This window comes from Hemibagrus wyckioides, linkage group LG12, assembly GCF_019097595.1.
Source record: "Hemibagrus wyckioides isolate EC202008001 linkage group LG12, SWU_Hwy_1.0, whole genome shotgun sequence".
In the NCBI taxonomy this organism is placed as follows: Eukaryota; Metazoa; Chordata; class Actinopteri; order Siluriformes; family Bagridae; genus Hemibagrus; species Hemibagrus wyckioides.
Window position 1 is genome coordinate 14,573,466 of NC_080721.1, and position 20,084 is coordinate 14,593,549.

The 20,084-nt window shown below is 41.9% G+C and overlaps 2 protein-coding genes across 2 annotated transcripts in view; one reads left to right on the forward strand and one right to left on the reverse strand.

The window, feature by feature from the left end:
• Positions 1-6,954: 6,954 nt before the first annotated feature.
• Positions 6,955-16,273, reverse strand: foxk2b (forkhead box K2b). Its single transcript, XM_058405046.1, has 9 exons — positions 15,739-16,273; positions 11,999-12,190; positions 11,038-11,185; positions 10,808-10,954; positions 10,471-10,664; positions 9,594-9,790; positions 9,325-9,504; positions 9,039-9,233; positions 6,955-8,317 (listed from the first exon to the last, which is right to left on the reverse strand). The coding sequence occupies exons 1-9, from the start codon at positions 16,044-16,046 to the stop codon at positions 8,127-8,129; spliced, it is 1,752 nt and encodes a 583-aa protein (XP_058261029.1). The 5' UTR covers positions 16,047-16,273; the 3' UTR covers positions 6,955-8,126.
• A 1,394-nt stretch (positions 16,274-17,667) lies between these two features.
• LOC131362469 (zinc finger E-box-binding homeobox 1-like) overlaps positions 17,668-20,084 on the forward strand; it is an 8,694-nt gene continuing 6,277 nt past the window's right edge. Inside the window, exon 1 of the mRNA XM_058404470.1 lies at positions 17,668-17,736. Coding sequence (XP_058260453.1) covers positions 17,668-17,736 — 69 coding nt within the window. The remainder of the gene's footprint in view (positions 17,737-20,084) is intronic.

The window sequence follows — 20,084 nt, forward strand, 5'->3', positions numbered from 1 at the left end:
ATGTAAGTGATGACATGAAGCTCCTTTCACTAATGAATGAATAATGACTGTAATGTCAAGAGCGCCACTTATCCAAGAATTAAATATCAACGATAACTAGGTATTTATCATGTATTATTTCTATTTATATTCAGATCTCTAAATATGACTTTAAAAAAAGACTCACAACTAATTTACAGAGTGAAAAAAACTACACAAAATCTCCTCTACAGGAACAGTTACAGTGAAAACAAGACAAATCTGTCAGGAAGACCAACATTTACCTCAGAAAACTAGACTTATGATCAGCTAGCATAAAGCACATGAATATTTTACTGTATATAGACAACTTTAGAGCACAGTGAGAGTGAAAATCAAACAAAACAGGTGACTTTTACCTCAGATGTGTTGATAAATTCCTAATCTAGGCCCCAGTGTGGTTCTATTTGTAAGATCTAGCTTGCTAGCATTTATGCTTTATGTCTTATGTGGAAAACATAAAGGCACAGTGACAGGAAGTGAAACAATCCTGTCAAAAAACATCAACTTTTACCTCAGATGTGTTGATAAATTTCTAATCTAGGACAGTATGGTTCTGTTTGTATGATTTAGCTTTAGCTTTACGAAACAATCTTGTCTGGCACATCAACTTTCACCTAATGTTTTAGTCACAGCAAAAAGAAACGACTCCTTAATACCAAACTAAAGCTTTATTCTAGCTAGCCCTTAATTCCATTACACAGATCATCACCATAGCAACAGAAATGAGACAAAACTGTCAGGAATCTCAACAAATACTTGCTAAGACAAATGCTAAGCATTGACTGCTCACCAAATTTTCCCGTTTAACATTTCATTATACTGAGAAACGTCAACATGCGTCATGACTTCTGTAAACTTCTCCTAGCAAATAATTCTGTCTCTAATTCATTGTAATCAGTTAACAGCGCTCCGTGTGCTATGGGGACTAGCGCTAACGTAGAACCGTGACTCGATGCTCAGTTTTAATAGCATGATGAGTCACGATGATGTAGCTGAAGTGTCGCATCGTATCCCAGCGCTGTTAAAACACACAGCTGCGAAAAATGACCCTTAACATCTTTCTACTTCACCGAGTGTGACAATACACACCTCATGAACAGCGTGAAGCAACATGACAATGACACATCAATCAAACACACACTTCACCCGCGCCTCCTTCATCCTGCCGCATTCTTTAAATGTTTGCACAACTGAAATGAAAGAGGGATGTGAAGGAGGAGATTATGTCTTCAACCTGTTCCTACATTCTGGTATGAGTGCTGGTCAGAGGAACCAATGAAAACACCTCTGTCTAAGTGACACTGATTCCAGACAGACCAAATGGGTCAGGTTTCTGCTATAATCACAATGTACCATTAGCGCCAGTGACCACTGACCTGCAGTCAAGTGTTTACTCCAGGAGGGTTCAGTAAGCTGTCAGTATTCACTAACATCATATGTTAGCATTATAGTATACGTCTCATTAGCTGGCTAGCATTTTGGCAGCATTTAGACCGGATAATAAAAGTGAGCTTGATTTCCAGATCTTGTTCTCATCCTCATGGAATTAGAGGAATTCTGTTTGGTGCTTTGTTAGAATTTAATTAAAGACGTGTTACGGCAGGGAATGATCTCTCTGACGTCTTACTTTATACAAATTCTCAAACTGAGTTTGTAGCGGATTGGAATGCTTCAGATCGATCCTCGCGGAGAAACGGTCATGTTTTTGTGGTTTTGTGCAGTTTGAGCTCTCTGGCCTACAGCTTTACCTCATTTAAACTTTACATTAGCGTTTACCTGAGCTAACCTCGACATCTGTCTGAGCACAACACACACACACATTAAAACTGCCAGCAGAGCAATGACAGACACACAAACAGCCAATAAGACCTCACAAACAGTACACACACACCCCTCAGCAACATGTCACCTCACCATGCAGACCTGCACAGTATCAGAATTTTCCTGAAAAGCATGTGACCGAGGTAAATAATTGACTGGTAGCTTTACCTCCTTTAACCTTTCGCTTCAGTCAAACCTCATAGGAACAGCTTTTAGATCATCTCCAGTAACCAGGACTCATGAAATACTTTATTAAATACTTTTTTTTGATATAAAACAAACTCAGAGATTCCCTCTGCTCATGGAGACATTCCACACCTCATGTGGTTATTTTCCTGCATGACATTAATGCAGAATATTGTTTCAGCTTGGTCTGATGTCTCACTCTTATTCCTTTTTTCTCCACCAGCTGAACCTGCACATCTGGATTGGGAAAGATCTGCTGAAGAACATTGTAACCTTAAACCTTAAACAGTATGAAGCCCAAACCCAGATGATAAAAAAAATGATGTTGAAAAGATTATGATATGATGATTATAGTTCTATAGAAAACATGGCAGAATCTCTAGAAAACAATCTAGATGTTCTCAGTTGAATTTTACAGTTTTTCACTCCTGGGAAACCTGGGTTAATCCTGCTCCTGTCTTGTTTTTATCAAGTGTTCTCTAGGATGTGTAAGCCCCACCCCTGTCTGGGTTCGTTAGCAAGTTTCCTACATGTGTTTATAGCTGTGCGTCTATCCGAACACTGATGTCAGCTGATGTCACTGTCATTGTGTGAGGTCATCAATCATTACATATTCATAAATTATCATCATGCATCGTGGACAGATAGAAAACCTCTCCAAAGTGCTTTAGTCACTACACTACGTGGCTCCGCCCCCTTGTTCAACCAGTAAGACTCAAATCCGAAGTGAGGGGGGGACTCAAGTGAATGAGAAATATGAGTCAGAACATGTAAATGAATGAAAAATGATTGGTTCGAATACACTGATTTGTTGGTGAACAGAATGCCGTGGCTCTGGAGGCAGTGTGTTAGAACCACTTTACTGTATGTTTCTGCAGCTTCACCGTTATTACATTTTAAAATCACAGCCAGTTGTAACAAGCTGGCTAGCAATTTGGCAGCGCTGACAAAAAAACTGAGCTCGATTTCCAGATGATATTCTCATCCCCCAGGAATTTCAGGAACTCCGTTTGGCACTTTGCTCACCTTTGATTAAAAGACGAGTCCCGACAGGGAACGACTAACGCTTGTCTTCTATACGCAAATAACCTGACGGAGCTCAAAGCGGATTGGACGGCTGCGTCTTCCCTCCTTCAGATCAATCTTCGCTCAGATAAAGAGACGGTTTTATGTCGTGTTTTTGTTTTTTGTGGTTTCATGCAGTTTGAGCTCTCTGGCCTACAGGTTTACCTCATTTAAACTTCACATGAATGTTTACCTGAGCTAACCTCAACGTCTGTCTGTCTGAGCACAACACACACACATACACAGAGAGACTGACGGAGAGGCGGGCATATGGAGAGACAGCCAGACGGAGAGGTGAACAGACAGACGGAGACAGACAGACAGATGGAGAGACAGACAGACAGAGAAACAGATGAATGGAGAGACAGACCAACAGAGAGACAGGCCAATGGATGGAGAGACAGACAGACAGATGAGAGACAGACAAAAAGACAGACAGACAGAGAGATAGACAGACAGGTTGACAGAGAGACAGAGAGAGTGATAAACAGATGGAGTCTGACAGACAGAATCACAGACAGACGGAGAGACAGACAGACAGGGAAACAGATGGATGAAGAGACAGGCAGACAGACAATAATACAGACAGAGACAGACAGAAGGAGAGACAGAGGTAGACAGACAGAGACAGACAGACGGAGAGATAGACAGATGGAGTCTGACAGACAGAATCACAGTCAGAGAGACAGACAGATGGAGAGACAGACAAACACACAACACACACACACAGGTGGAGAGACTGAAAGACAACCTGCCAATGACACACAAACAATCACACACACACACACACACACCACAGTATCAGCTCACCACACAGACCTGCTTCATATCTGAACCTCCATAAAGGTGGTCATGGACTAAATTAAATAATCCAGAGTCCTAATTGAACTTGTTCAACCCTCATTTTAGTCCTTCACCTGAGGCGAGTGTTCTTGAGCCAGAAACATCTTTCAGTAGGCAGTCTTCATTAAGCAGGATTCATTAAACCCTTCTAGCAGTCTATTAAACATGTCTGAGGTACTTAACACCTCATATCATTTTAAAGTCTTAAAAACATCCGCCCACTTAAACATTGCGCTAATTTGCTGAATATACAAACCCTGATTTTATATATATACCTGCAGTGAGAACTGGCCATGGGGGGAAACTGAGTGCTTGGACCCCACAAATTGCTGCTTGAGGCTATGACTGATAAATGTTATTGATCAGTGAACGCACAGATGAAGAAAATGAGCAGATGATAGACAGAAAGGTGTGTTGAAGCAAACCTGCTGACTGGTCAGCTGCTGTGACAGCAGTTCTGACATCATCAGCTGAAACTGGAACACCAATTCTCCAGCATTCTCTCGTGATGTTTGGAGAGAAAAGACACAATTCACTTTTATCTGAAATTGTCTAGAATGTACACCGATGCAGCTCTCACTGAAAGTGGGCAGATTCTGAAGGGTGGACGCTACAGACTGCCGAGAAGACAGAAACACAGGGAACAATGGGAAGAAGAGGAAGAAGAATGAGGAATAACAGGACTCTGTTTCCTGTACACACACACACACACACAAAGAGGTGCGAGGATCCATTCGCTTTATTTTCCAGTGTTTTACTCGGCTCTCTCAGTCTCCAGGGCAACGCCTCCCACGCCTGTGTGCTAAAGAGATGTGTTCACTAACACACACACACTTTACTGTCTCTGGCCATGAGGGACGAACACACAGACAGAGCAGTGTCTGCACACAGGGAACAGAAAGCAGTTGAAATTCCTAAATTTATCTTTTGAAGCTGTGAGTGGAAACTCGGGCCACGTCTCATTCCACTGCACTTAAATACTGTTCACTAGTTCACTCCAGCCTTTATTTCCTGAATGTTGACATGAGGTCAGAACAAGAGTTTCATCCAACAGAGCTTTGTTTTGTAAATAACAACATTATAAATAATATATAAAGTCCAAAATTTGTTTTAAAATGTCTATTTACAGACAGACAGAAAGGAGAGACAGACTGACAGAATGAGAGGCAGACAGAAGGAGAAACAGACAGACAAAGAGACAGATGGACAGAGACAGACATAGAGATATAGACAAACGGAGAGACAGACAAACGGAAAGAGAGTCTAATAGACAGAATCACTAACAGAGACTAAAACAGACAAACAGGACACAGACATCACCACAGTCATCATCAGACCTACATCACATCAGAACCTTCCTAAAGCTCAACATGGTTAAACCTTCTACCCACTAGGGGGCAGTTCAGAGCTGAAACCAGAGCTGAGCTTGAGGTTTGAAGAAGACCAACATACCACCAGAGAGCCTTCAGGAGAGATTTCTGGGTTTCTACTGCCTCCTGGTGGCCATGCGATCCGCCACAACAGAAGAGACAAGGAATGGTATTACATCATAACCTCTCTCAGCCAATCAGGTTCTAATCTATTAATACAAGCAATCATCCTCTTCTACCTCTCCATCACTATGCAATCGTCCTCTTCTACCTCTCCATCCTTGCCCAATCGTCCTCTTCCACCTCTCCATCACTGCCCAATCATCCTCTTCTACCTGTCCATCACTGCCCAATCATCCTCTTCTACCTGTCCATCACTGCCCAATCATCCTCTTCTACCTGTCCATCACTGCCCAATCATCCTCTTCTACCTCTCCATCACTATGCAATCGTCCTCTTCTACCTCTCCATCACTATGCAATCGTCCTCTTCTACCTCTCCATCCTTGCCCAATCGTCCCCTTCCACCTCTCCATCCTTGCCCAATCGTCCCCTTCCACCTCTCCATCACTACCCAATCGTCCCCGTCCCCTTCCACCTCTCCATCACTACCCAATCGTCCCCGTCCCCTTCCACCTCTCCATCACTACCCAATCGTCCCCGTCCCCTTCCACCTCTCCATCACTACCCAATCGTCCCTATCCACCTCTCCATCACTACCCAATCGTCCCCTTCCACCTCTCCATCACTACCCAATCGTCCCCTTCCACCTCTCCATCACTACCCAATCGTCCTCTTCTTCCTCTCCATCACTACCCAATCGTCCTCTTCTTCCTCTCCATCACTCATCTCTATCTTCTACTCCATCTCTCCCCCGTCATATTCCCATTTTCAATCCGTTCTCTTTTTTCTCCCCATCCCATGTTCTCTTCTCCATCTCTTCTCTCCTCCTCCCATCCCCGTCCTGACTCTGAGATGAGTGTACTCCTTTCCTTTCCGAACTCCCAGCAGTTCATTTAAGACACATCTGACTCCAAGACGAGCGAGTGTGAAGGTCTGTGAAGGAAACACAGGGAGTCAGAAGTGTTGAAGGGTTTAAATTAATTTATAAAAAAAACAAAAAACCCCCACATTTTCCCAACAGCAGAATAAACATCGATCTTTTCTTCTTCATCATCATCCATACTCGCATCCTCAGGAACACATACATTCAACCTGTGACGAGATCGGAGCAGGAGGAACCGACTGAAACCACACTGAGTCAGTGAGGGCCATCCTGCAAGGCTGGTGGGCGGAGCTTACATCCTGAAGCTTGACTCTTATGTCCTTAAAGGACTCAAAGCTATGCCTTCTGGTGCAGAGCCTGTTACGATGAAGCAGCCTGATCAGAGAGGAATAACGCCCGCGAAGAGATGCAGGTGTAGAGTTCGCTAGCTGCCGTCTTCAGGCTCGGGTGTGTTTATTGTCATTAGCACGTTAGCTGCAGCATCAGAGTTCTGTAAAATCACATCTTTTACATATGAAAATATGAAAAGGTGGGTGCAAGAAAAGAGGCTCGGACTCGACATGAACACTTATTCGAGATTATATATATATATATATATATATATATATATATATATATATATATATATATATGTATATATATATATATAAAAAAAAAAACAGAAATATATATATATTTCTGTTTTTTTTTTTTTTTAAAAAACAAAAACAAAACTAGTTTGACAGAAAAAAAAAGGAAAGAATTTTCCTAAACGAACATGAAGACAGGCGAATCCAGGATCCTCCATGACTGCTCCATCCAACGAGGAATTCCAAGGAAATTAATATGTCTCTATAAATGTCCACAAAGTACACAAAAAAGCAAAAATGTGTGCTCCACATAACAAAATACTGCATGTGTGTGTGAGTGAGGGAGAGAGGGGGGGAGGGAGGGGGGGAGAGAGAGAGAGAGAGAGAGAGAGAGAGAGAGAGAGAGGGAGAGGGAGCTTAGCTGCCAGGAGGAGTTGATCCCTTATGTTGACGAATGAAGCAAGACCACATAAACCACACACACACACACAGTTGTCAGGTTGTTGGCTGTCTCTGGTGAGTTGTGTTATAGATGAGCTGCCGCAGTGTGGAATATGGAGGAGAGGAACTCCTAATTCTGGGTGCAATTACGCGTGTACGTACCAGCTCACACACACAAGCAAATACAGACAGGTGACTTCAGATCACAGGTGTAATCTGTGTGTGTGTGTGTGTGTTAGAGCTGAGTGACATAAGATCAGTTGTTGATGCACTGAGCAAAGAGAGAGAGAAAAAGAGGGGGGGGATTAGAATAGGGAGAGAGAGAGAGAGAGAGAGAGAGAGAGAGAGTGTGTTGGTGGTAATTGTGTATATTCACAATTCATTGTTTGATTAAATAATTCCTTATAAAAACCTAAATATCAGAAATTCATGGAGTTCCAGACAAACTCAGTCTGTTACATACTGCATCCATATCACCCAGCTCTAGAGTGTGTGTGTGTGTGTGTGTGTGTCTGTGTGTATAAATATATAAATATGTGCTGCAGTCTTCTGGGAGATTTGGAGAAATGTGTGTGTTTGATGTAAAAGAGGAAGATGACGTCCGCGTAAACAGCACCATACAGCAGGTGGGTGGGCGGAGTCTGAGAGTGGGTGGGGTTTTACTCCAGAGCGTGCAAGCTTTTTTGCTTCGTATTGAACAGTCAGTAACGGACATGACAACAGAGGGAGTGGGGGGACAGAGAGGTGTATAAGACAAACAGTAAGAGGTGGAGCTTTTGGGAAAGGGGCGGGCTCATGTTAATGCCTAGTTGTGATTGACAGCAGTGGGCGTGTCCGTGTCACCCGTTCCATTAGGGTCAGAGGTGGTGCTGTGCTGCTGCACCTCCGTTTTCTGTCGTTTACTCTCAGGCTGCTCGCTCTCTCCATTCTGTCGTTTAGTGGGCAGAGAAGCAGAGACGGACGCGTGGGCCGCCAACAGGTGGAGAGGACTGGATACTGTATACACGCGCGTGCACACACACACACACACACACACACACACACACACACACACACAGAGAGAGAGAGAGAGAGAGATGAATAAGTGGTGCCAGGTTTAAGAGCATTAACTAAGAATCACTAAATCACTAAGAATCATTAAATTTAAGAAAGAATAAAATATAAGCTAATAAAATTAACTGTAGGAAAAAAGATACACAAATATCTAAAGATGGAATAATAAAATAAATTAAATAAAAAATTACTACAATGGGGAAAATATATGGAAGAAAACATTGTTCTGGAAAAAAAAGAATAAATAAATAATAAAATAAAATAATAAAATGAAGGAATGAAAAACAAATTAAAGAACAGAAAAATAAAGAATAAAAGAACAAAACATGTAGGAAAAAACAAACAATGAAGAAAAAAAAATGATGACAAAACAAATAGACGTGAATAAAAACAATGAAAGAGGAAAAGTGTTATATAGCCCTGTGTGTGTGTGTACCCGTGCTGGCTGTAGCGATGGGCACCGTGTGTGTGTGTGTGTACCCGTGCTGGCTGTAGCGATGGGCACCGTGTGTGCGCGTGTGTGTACCCGTGCTGGCTGTAGCGATGGGCACCGTGTGTGTGTGTGTGTACCCGTGCTGGCTGTAGCGATGGGCACCGTGTGTGTGTGTGTGTGTGTGTACCCGTGCTGGCTGTAGCGATAGGCACCGTGTGTGTGTGTGTATACCTGTGCTGGCTGTAGCAATGGGCACCATGTGTGTGCCGTTCTGTGTGATGGTCTTGATTGGCAGTTGGTGCTGACCCAGTGGGGCTTGCTGCACTATGGTAACCGTCTGGAGGGGCGTGGCCGCGCTGCTCTGAATGATCCGATTGGCTGAGCCTATGGATGTGTGGGTGATGGTGGGGACGGCTTCTACTTTCACTGCAGACACACAGAGAACTGAGTGAACACACACACACACACACAAGTAAACATCACTCTCCAGCCTGTAGACCGGGGCGTGACCTCTGACCTTTGCCGTCCGAGTGTGCTGCTCCGTTCTCCTGAGGTTTAGCAGCACTGACGGGGATCTGATGGAGAACATGGAGAGTCTGCATCAACGTCTGAGGAGCAGCTGCGGAGGAGGTGGACGAGGAGAACACCACGGGTCTCTGAACCGCTATCAACACCGGAGCGCTGCTCACCGGAGAACCTACACACACCAGACACACGATTATGATACATGTCCAGCATGACGTCTAGTCCACCGTAGCTGAGGTCAGTGTGTAGTGCAGCATGTACCGGGCGTGGCCTGTGCCAGGTGAGCCTCCTGGATCACGGCCAGTTTCGGCTGCATGGCAGCGGCGGCGACAGGGGGCGGGGCGGAGTCTATCTCCAAGGGAACGGGCGAGCCCTCTCTGGACAGGCTGTCAGGGGTCTGAGCGCCGCTGGAGTGGGCGGAGAGAACTCCGGAATGGCTGGGAGACGCCGGGGCGCTCCTGGAACAAGGTCAAGGGTCAAAGTGAAACAACTAAAATAAGTAAAAAGTTTTAGATAAAATCTAAACATGACAATGAGTAAAATCTGTCTTGAGCTCAGTTTGGTATAAAATGTAAAGTGTAAATTCTTCTCATACCATAGACATTTATGAAATAGTGAAAAAAAAAAAGAGCAAAACTCAAGATAAAATAAAAAAATAAAATAAAAAACTAAATACAAAGAATATATAATAAATAATAATATAATAAAAAAAAACAAGACAAAGTATTTCAGAACAAAAAAGTGGAACAAAACAATAAATAGCCAATATAAACAGAAAAAATGACAAACAGAAAAATAAAATAATGTAAAGAAATAAAATTTTAAAATATAATGCAAGAATAAAAGTGAGTAAAAATTACTGAGGAAAGAATTCTAAACTAAAAATCAATTTTAAAATTAAGATTTAAAATAAAGCAGAGAAATACACTGTTGGAAATAAAACAAAACACAAACATGATAAAAAAAAAAAGAAAAGAAAAGAAAAAAATATAGGATTATTTAATTCAATTAATTTCATCCCTCTAGCCTTTCAAGCGGGAATAAAAACTAAGCAATTTAAATTAAAAAAAAATGTTGAACTATGATATCAGGACACGGCCAACAGGTAGAGCTGTGTGTGTGTGTAAGCTCCTCCCACCTGGAGGAGAGTGGTCCGAGCGGGGTCCTGAAGCAGGGCACTCCTCGAGGTCTGCGCTTCCTGAAGGCCTGCTCAATGAGCTTCCCCTCTGAGGACGGGTCTATCCTCCAGAACGAGCCCTTCCCCGGCTCTTCCTGAGAGCGCGGCACCTTGATGAAGTACCGGTTCAGAGACAGGTTGTGCCGGATCGAGTTCTGCAACACGCACGCGCGCGCACACACACAAAGAGAGATCAACATCTCGCTCACAGATTTTTCAGGTTCAGTTTAAATGAAGAATAAAAGAACACAGAGTCATGCAGTGTGTGTGTGTGTGTGTGTGTGTGTGTGTGTCTAACCTGCCAGCCCTTATCTGCACTCCTGTAGTAGGGGTAGTTCTTGGTGATGTGTGTGTAGATGCCATTGAGTGTGAGCTGTTTGTCCGGTGCGAGGGTGATGGCCTGCACGATCAGCTGGGCGTAGGAGTACGGAGGTTTGGAGTCGTCCTGCAGAGAGACACGGAGAGGATGTGTTAATCATTAAAAAACACACACACACACACACACACCTAACATGCGGGAGATCTTACTTTAGGACTGTCTCCTCCTGATGCCTCTTTATCGTTCTCTGAGTGTGCGTGGTCGTTGATCAGGTGCAGGTCCGAGGACATGAGGCGGCTCATTTTATACCCCGAAGATCCGGCACCTCTGGGGCTCGACGGACACGAGTTAGCCGCGCTGACACACACAGAGACACAGATTTCTGACATACAGAGAGCACGCTGATCACATGATCGCATTCCTGCTTCAGTAGGACGACAGAAATCTTCTGACCTGGTGAACTGACCCCTAGCTCACAGATGTTATTTTTGCTAGACGGAGGTTCTTTCTGTCCCTGTGTTTATTATTCCTATAATTCCATAAATTATTTATTCTTTACCTCCAAAAAACAAGACTAGAAGAAAATGCTACACATAGAGAAGAAAGCCATCCTCAAGCCATCAGGCTCCTCAACATCCAGAACTCAAACTGTATCAACTCTCTCTCTCACACACACTATAAATGTTTTCCTCTTATTTGCACTACTTTAACCTCTGCTACTGCATTTCTGCACACTTCCTCCTGTCATGCTGTTAGGCATGTTTCCAGACACAGATGTTATTAGATAGCTGTTTTTACACTTTCTCGAGTTTTGCGCACTCTATTTTGTTTTGTTGTACATGTTCCTCGCCGCTGTGTGTCCTGTCTTGTGATTTTTTTGTACTTCCTGTTTCTGCACTGTCTTGTCTTTGCAAAGAGCCATACACACGAAAAGGGTTGTCTTAATCCACTGTTATTGAAAGATGCGTGTGTGTGTATGTATAAGTATATATATGTAAGCTTCTTGACCTGACCAGACATGAAGCTCTTCTTCAGTACAGGTGTAGATGGTGCACCAGACAAACTGCTATCATAACAGCTGTAAAGCCTCATCACATCGTGTACTTTACTCATACTTCTGTCTGTACACATCACTACACACTGTATAACCCTCTGTGTGTGTGTGTGTACCTGATGGTCCCGGTGGGCGAGGGCAGGGGGCTCATCAGGTGAGCGATGTTATCAGGGATGTTGATGGACAGCGGGGAGATCTGAGGCTGCACCGCTTTCACCGGAGACTCCGCCTCTTTCGGCTCCTTCCTCATCTGCCCCAATGCTGTGAACGTGATCTTTATGCTCGTGCTGGGGAAACGAAATGTGCACCTGCATACACACACAGGAAATATAACATATGGTGTTATCAATGTTTCGTCATATAACAATGTAATGGTGTGGCTTGTAATGAGGCTCTGGAGACTCTCTCTCTCTCTCTCTGTGTGTGTGTGTGTGAAGGCTGTGCTAAATTAAGTGTTCTCTTGACACATTAATGTTGTAAACACTCAGCGATGAAGATGTAAACACTGAGCACTGAGATGTAGAACACATAAGATCATAGTGATGCATGTTTACAGTTTTAAACACGTGTGTGTGTGTGTGTGTGTGTGTGTGTGTGTGTGTGTGTGTATTTACAGCTCTGGAAAAAAATAAGAGCCCACTGCAAAATCATAATCAATATGCGATGCAATAATGAGTTTCTTGTGTTTCTTTCTTCCAGGTTCATGTATTGGTCAGATGAGTTTTTGTTTGATTTTTTGTAAGTGTGTGTGTGTTTACTAGTTTGAGTAACACTACAGGTGTGATTTGTGTCTCATTAGAATATTAGGCCACGCCCCCTGCTGTGTGATAGTTTAATTATGTTTCTCTAACATTCTCTCCAGGGTGAAACTTCAACACACACTTCTGATTTTCAGTAAAACGCTGCTCAGGTGACGCTGGACTCCGACACACCGCCGTCACCCCACACACACGTCCAGAAAATGTGTGTGTATGTGAACAGTGCAGTGTGGAGTGTGTGAGAGAGAAAAACAACAAGTCCTGACAAGGAGCCTCTGTTTTTAAACTCACATGGCACACCCATGAACACACACACACACACCCCAAGTCATGAGAAACATTTTTCAAAGGCTGCTTATCAAAGCATGAACATGTGCACGCACACACACACCCACACATACACATGAAAAGGTTAATGTGTGTGTGTGTGTGGTTCATGCATTGAAAAGCAGCATTTAAAAAATGTTTCTCATGACTTGGTGTGTGTGTGTGTGTGGCGAGACACTTGTTAACAAAGGAATGTCTGGCTTCCTAAACAATGCGTTATTTCCAGAAAGTTGCATTATTTACATTTCCTCACACACACACACACACACACACACACACACTAAAGGTTTCTAGTAGCAGCAGTCGGTTGCCATGGAACTAACACATTGAAGAGAGGAACAGGAATTCAACACTAATCAGTTCAGTGTGAAGAGTCTAAATCCCTGACTCTGTGTGTGTGTGTGTGTGATCATAATGTATCAGACCAAGTGCACTGATATAAACCTGCTGTAGTGTAATAGAGAATTAATCTGCATCTTCTGACCAGAGCTCAGGACTCTGAATGAGCAACGACTCTGACACACACACACACACACACACACACACAAGGAGGACTGGAATGAGGCAGTACACACCACTTCCTCTTCCTGAGTCAGCATGTGAGTCATTACACACTCTGCAAATGTGGACTTCCTCCCTGACCTCACACGTGTACAAGGTGAAGGAAACATCACACACACACACACACACACACACACACACCCCTTCCCCTGGGAAGTGGACTCTCCCCCTACCACATCCAGTGAACAGCAGACGTGTGTGTGTGTTATGCTAATTGAAGAAATTTCTGTTTAACAAGACCAATAAGAGCTCAAACATTACACCAGTGTGTGTGTGTGACCTGAGAGTGACCTTACAGCATATTTTCTCTCTCTCTCGCCACACACACACAGAGCGGTTCATGAATGTTCTATGTTGTGTAGTTGTTGGTGTGTGTGATACAGACAGTGTACTTTTACACACATCGAACTAAATTTCAGTTCTTTACACAATAATGATTTTTTTCCCCTTCAGAAGCAGGATTTAGAGCGGACACTTTGACCTCTGTCCTGCATTTGTTAAACTGATGGTTCCTCCCATTAGCATCAGACACACACACACACACACACCTGCTGGTAAAGACAAACAAGGAAGTGGGTGTGGTGCACACACACACACACACGCTTCTGGATATGACAGTAAAGTGTTTAGTGTAACACAGGGGGGTGTGCATAAACACAAAACACTGACTTAACAATAAGTGTGTGTGTGTATGCGTAGGTGTATGTGCGTGTGTATATATGTGTGTGTGTATCTGTATCATATCAGGATTAATTAACGTCCCTAAACAAATGATATATTAGGCTTATAAAAGGCTTCCTTAGACAGCGTGACTGTCAGTCACGTGTGTGTGTGTGTGTGTGTGTGTGTGTGTGTGTATCAGACGTTAACATCAGCCTTGAGACTGTGTCCAAATATCACTGTTTATTTACTCTACTACACTGACCTTTATCATTTACACCCTCTCTCTCTCTCTCTCTCTCTCTCTCTCACACACACACACACAGTGATTTCTCATGATTTATAACTGCTATATAACTTCAGAACAAAAACAAGTTACATTTATTTTAATATTTTATATTCCTGTTAGTTGGTTATGTCTCCAGCTCCACTACAGAGACCTCTTTCATCTCATAAAGAGTGATTAGAAGTTTAAACAACAACAACAAATAATAATAATAATAATAATAATTAGTGGTTTGTGTGTTTAAGAGGAGTAAAGTGTGTGTTCAAGTGTTTTAAATCGTATTATGATTTTAAGCAATGTTTAGTTATTTTAAAATGTAATTTTGGTGATATATTAATAAGAAGAAAGGAAAACCCTGATCTCTGTGTGTGTGTGTGTGTGTGTGTGTGTGTGTCCAAGCACAATCACAACGTTAGCAAAGGCTAAGCTAATCCCCTCTCTCTCACACACACACACAGTGTACCTGATAAAAAGTCATTAAAATAGTAAAAGTGATCCTTGTGGACTTAATAAAGAAATCCAGTTTACGGAAATGTTTAAGTGATCGATTCTGTTTACGTTTTCGTGTTTATTTATCGAATGTATGACGTCAGTGCTAATGCTAGCTAGGTTACACACGCGAGAGAGAGAGAGAGAGATTAAACACTGAAATTAATCACAAATCGAACAGATTAATCAGGTGTTGTTTAAAGTGTAGTTTTGATTTTTGACCAAAACAAAAAAAAAGTTAGAAATAAACACCACGCGCACGTGCACACTAAACACGGCTAACCATTAACGCTTCTCGATGGTTTCCTTTTTTCCTTTTTAAATCGAATTGTCTCGTAATTATAAAATAAAAACATATCCATCGTCATCGTTTGAGAAGAAGCTTTTATTCAGAACGGAATAATAGGAGAAAATAAAAAAGGTGAAGGCAGTCTCCATGGAGACGCCGGGGAGAGGCTGCAGGCTGCACGTGCGCCACGTAAGAATTCAAAACAACAACAATAACGACAAACAGCGCGCACTCGTCGAGATTATATTTTATTATTATCGTTTTTTGCGTTTTAAATACACGTTTTCCGTCGAGAAAGCGTATAGACGCGGTGTTCAACGATTAATGTGTTATTTTGTCGAAGTTTTTTTTTAAAGGGAAGGAGCTCGCGAGTCAGCAGATATAAAGTTTACAGCACGAGCACGCGCGTGCAACAAACCCTAACGGCTGGGAGTGTGTGTGGCACATGGCCGATAGTGAAAGTGTGTGTTTTCTGTGTGCACTCACACTCGGGGCAGTTGTAACGGAGGCGCTCCTCGGCGCAGGAACACGCCGTCCACGAACACGCCGTTCTTCCCGAGGCAGCGGAGGTAAAAGTCTCCCCCTGCCCCGTCCTCCTCCCCGGCCGTGAACAGCTCCAGGTGCCTGCGCGAGATGAAGCTCGAGTGACCCATGCTCACGTCCACGGAGCCCTGAGAGGAGTTCCGGCCCACGGTCACCGAGCGCTTCTTCATCAGGTACTCGAACTCACGGCCCTCCAGCCGGGCCACGGCCGGTCCGGACAACCCGCTTACCCCCACTGACATCGCCGCCATGTTACCCCCAAACAACGGCGTCTAATCTCACCTACTGACCAGAACAAACACACTGCTCCCTCCTGCCGTCTTCTTACAGCCAGGGTCACTATAAAAATATAGTATCTTTTTATTAAAGGCACGTCCAAAAATTTTTTGAGCCGAAATAAAATAAAAGCGAAGCAGGGGCTGGGCAGGACAAGCGTAAACGTGCCAAACCGTGGAGCAGCGGCTCGGAGAAAGCGAGGAGGAGGAGGAGAAAGACAAACTAACCAATCACAAGTCGAGCCCGCTTGATTGACACGCATTCTGTCCAATCAGACATCACAAATCTGATGCGCTAATTCGAATGTGAGCCAATAGGAGAGTAGAATATGGGGGGTTCCTGGACTGAAGGTCGGTTGCGCCGTACATCAACAAGGAGAGACTAGGGGGAGGGTGTAAAGAAAACACGGAACTGGATTTTCACTGGAGCGCTCAAATCTCTGAACGAAGGTCACTTCATTATCATTAAATAATAATGTGTCCAGTTCCTCAGAGTGAAGTATGAACACATATAAAGAAACGAAAAAGATTAAAAAAAAATACTAAAAATAGGTGAATGATCATACGTAAATAAATACAGGCGTGACGGAATGGAGGAAATAATAGCGATATAAAACAATTATTTTTTTTATGGTTGAATTAATCATTATTTTTGCGTGTGTAAAAATAATAAAAGCTAAAATAATGAAAGGTTTTTGCTCTTTTCTGTTTGTTTTATTCACGCACCGCTTTAACAAAAACAAAAAAACACAACAATTACATGTAAATATTATTCATAAACATGAGCACTAAAAGAAATTGTCACTCTATAAATAAATAAATCATGATGTATGACGTCACAACATTAAACATGTCTAGTTAAAATCCTCATTACTCTAATTATTTACTGTGTTCATTTCTTCACGCTTTCTGTGAATCCGCTCCGGGTTTTATCGTCAACTTCCTCTGCAGCGGATGGAGTAGGACCTCACACCTCTCTACCCACAATTCCTCGCGCGCGCTCAGCAGTAGAGCTCGTGCTGATGTTCTGTAGGATTTTATTCTCTGGATAGTTTAAACAAAAATTAAATAAATAAATAAAAAACCTTCTTTATTCTTTCACGTGATAAAATGTGCATTTTTGTCGGCATGAAACTAAATAAATAAATAAACTCTACAGAGAGGTTTCCTCTGACCTTCTGGACAAATGACCCTAAATAATAAAGAACAAATAATTATTATAAACCTGCACTGGACATTCTGACCAATCAGGATCCAGAATTCAGCATCACTTTGGTTTAATGTAGCTGCATCAGTGTGGAGGGATGAGGGAAACTTATACACAAAAATAATTCGATATTATTATAATTCTTAAAGGGGATATATGTGTGAGTCTATAAAGAAAAACACTTTATTTCTTAAAACAGCTTGTTACTGTTACACAAATCATCAGGTTCTGGATAATTACCGTAGCGGAAAGACGATTCGTACTGCGCATGTGCAGAAACTCAGGTTTCGTTCTGCGCATGCGCAAAGCAACACGTTATAACATTACATTATTAGTAGTATTATAACAGTAGTATACCCGAAACTGCTGTAAGTAGACGAGTGTCCGCGCATGCGCAGTAGCCACAGTCCCGAGTCTTCAGTCGCCTGTAGTTTCCTCACAGCACCAGCAGATGTCGCTGTTTGTGTGTTTTCTTTTTAAACCTCCAGAGCTTCAGCTGAGTTTCCGGTACAGTCATGGAGACGTTGTTAAAGCTCCACCAGGTTTCCTCTGCGCATCACTTCAGACATTTCTAACGTGATTAGCACGTTAGCTAAGCTGTCTCACCGACAATAACAGCAGCTCAGCGTCTTCCTCTGTACAGCGCCCCCTGCTGGAGGACTCAGGACTCATCACCCAGGGGATGAAGATAAACTGAAACTAAGCTGGACACAGACAGGGGTGGGTCATTTAATCCGTCTGTCTCACAGTGTGTAATTATTATTATTATTATTATTATTATTATTATTATTATTATTATTATTATTGTTGTTGTTGTTGTTGTTGTTGTTGTTGTTGTTTACTAAAACTGATAATCGTAAATTGTAGAAAATGTTGTTACTTGGTTTAGCCACTAGATGGCAGTCAAAGAATACAAAATTACTACTTTTTACAGCGAGAGAGAGAGAGAGAGAGAGAGAGAGTAGATATAAAGTGGTTTGGTTTAAACAGACAGCTAGGACTTTTGGTCATATGTTCTGGATATTTAAATAAAGTTATTATTATTTCATGTGAAGTGTGAATGATCCAGGCAATACATATGAGGTGGGAAGCATCTATCTATCTATCTATCTATCTATCTATCTATCTATCTATCTATCTATCTATCTATCTATCTATCTATCTATCTATCTATCTATCTATCTATCTATCTATCTCTCTGTCTGTCTGTCTGTCTGTCTGTCTTGTCTATCTATCTATCTATCTATCTATCTATCTATCTATCTATCTATCTATCTATCTATCTATCTATCTATTAAACAACACACTAGTGCCGATGGACTCTGCGCTCTGATTGTCTGTCTATCTATCTATCTATCTATCTATCTATCTATCTATCTATCTATCTATCTATCTATCTATCTGTCTGTCTGTCTGTCTGTCTGTCTGTCTGTCTGTCTGTCTTGTCTATCTATCTATCTATCTATCTATTAAACAACACACTAGTTCCGATGGACTCTGCGCTCTGATTGTCTGTCTATCTATCTATCTATCTATCTATCTATCTATCTATCTATCTATCTATCTGTCTGTCTGTCTGTCTGTCTGTCTGTCTGTCTGTCTGTCTTGTCTATCTATCTATCTATCTATCTATCTATCTATCTGTCTGTCTGTCTGTCTGTCTGTCTGTCTGTCTGTCTGTCTGTCTATCTATCTATCTATCTATCTATCTATCTATCTATCTGTCTGTCTGTCTGTCTGTCTGTCTGTCTGTCTGTCTGTCTGTCTTGTCTATCTATCTATCTATCTATCTATCTATCTATCTATCTATCTATCTATCTATCTATCTGTCTGTCTGTCTGTCTGTCTTGTCTATCTATCTATCTATCTATCTATCTATCTATCTATCTATCTATCTATCTATCTATCTATCTATCTATCTATCTGTCTGTCTGTCTGTCTGTCTGTCTGTCTGTCTGTCTGTCTTGTCTATCTATCTATCTATCTATCTATCTATCTATCTATCTATCTATCTATCTATCTATTAAACAACACACTAGTGCCGATGGACTCTGCGCTCTGATTGTCTGTCTATCTATCTATCTATCTATCTATCTATCTATCTATCTATCTATCTATCTATCTATCTATCTATCTATCTGTCTGTCTGTCTGTCTGTCTGTCTGTCTTGTCTATCTATCTATCTATCTATCTATCTATCTATCTATCTGTCTGTCTGTCTGTCTGTCTGTCTGTCTGTCTGTCTGTCTGTCTTGTCTATCTATCTATCTATCTATCTATCTATCTATCTATCTATCTATCTATCTATTAAACAACACACTAGTGCCGATGGACTCTGCGCTCTGATTGTCTGTCTATCTATCTATCTATCTATCTATCTATCTATCTATCTATCTATCTGTCTATCTGTCTGTCTGTCTGTCTGTCTGTCTTGTCTATCTATCTATCTATCTATCTATCTATCTATCTATCTATCTATCTATCTATCTATCTATCTATCTATCTGTCTGTCTGTCTGTCTGTCTGTCTGTCTGTCTGTCTGTCTGTCTTGTCTATCTATCTATCTATCTATCTATCTATCTATCTATCTATCTATCTATCTATCTATCTGTCTGTCTGTCTGTCTGTCTGTCTGTCTTGTCTATCTATCTATCTATCTATCTATCTATCTATCTATCTATCTATCTCTCTGCCTGTCTGTCTATCTATCTATCTATCTATCTATCTATCTATCTATCTATCTATCTATCTATCTGTCTGTCTGTCTGTCTGTCTGTCTGTCTTGTCTATCTATCTATCTATTAAAC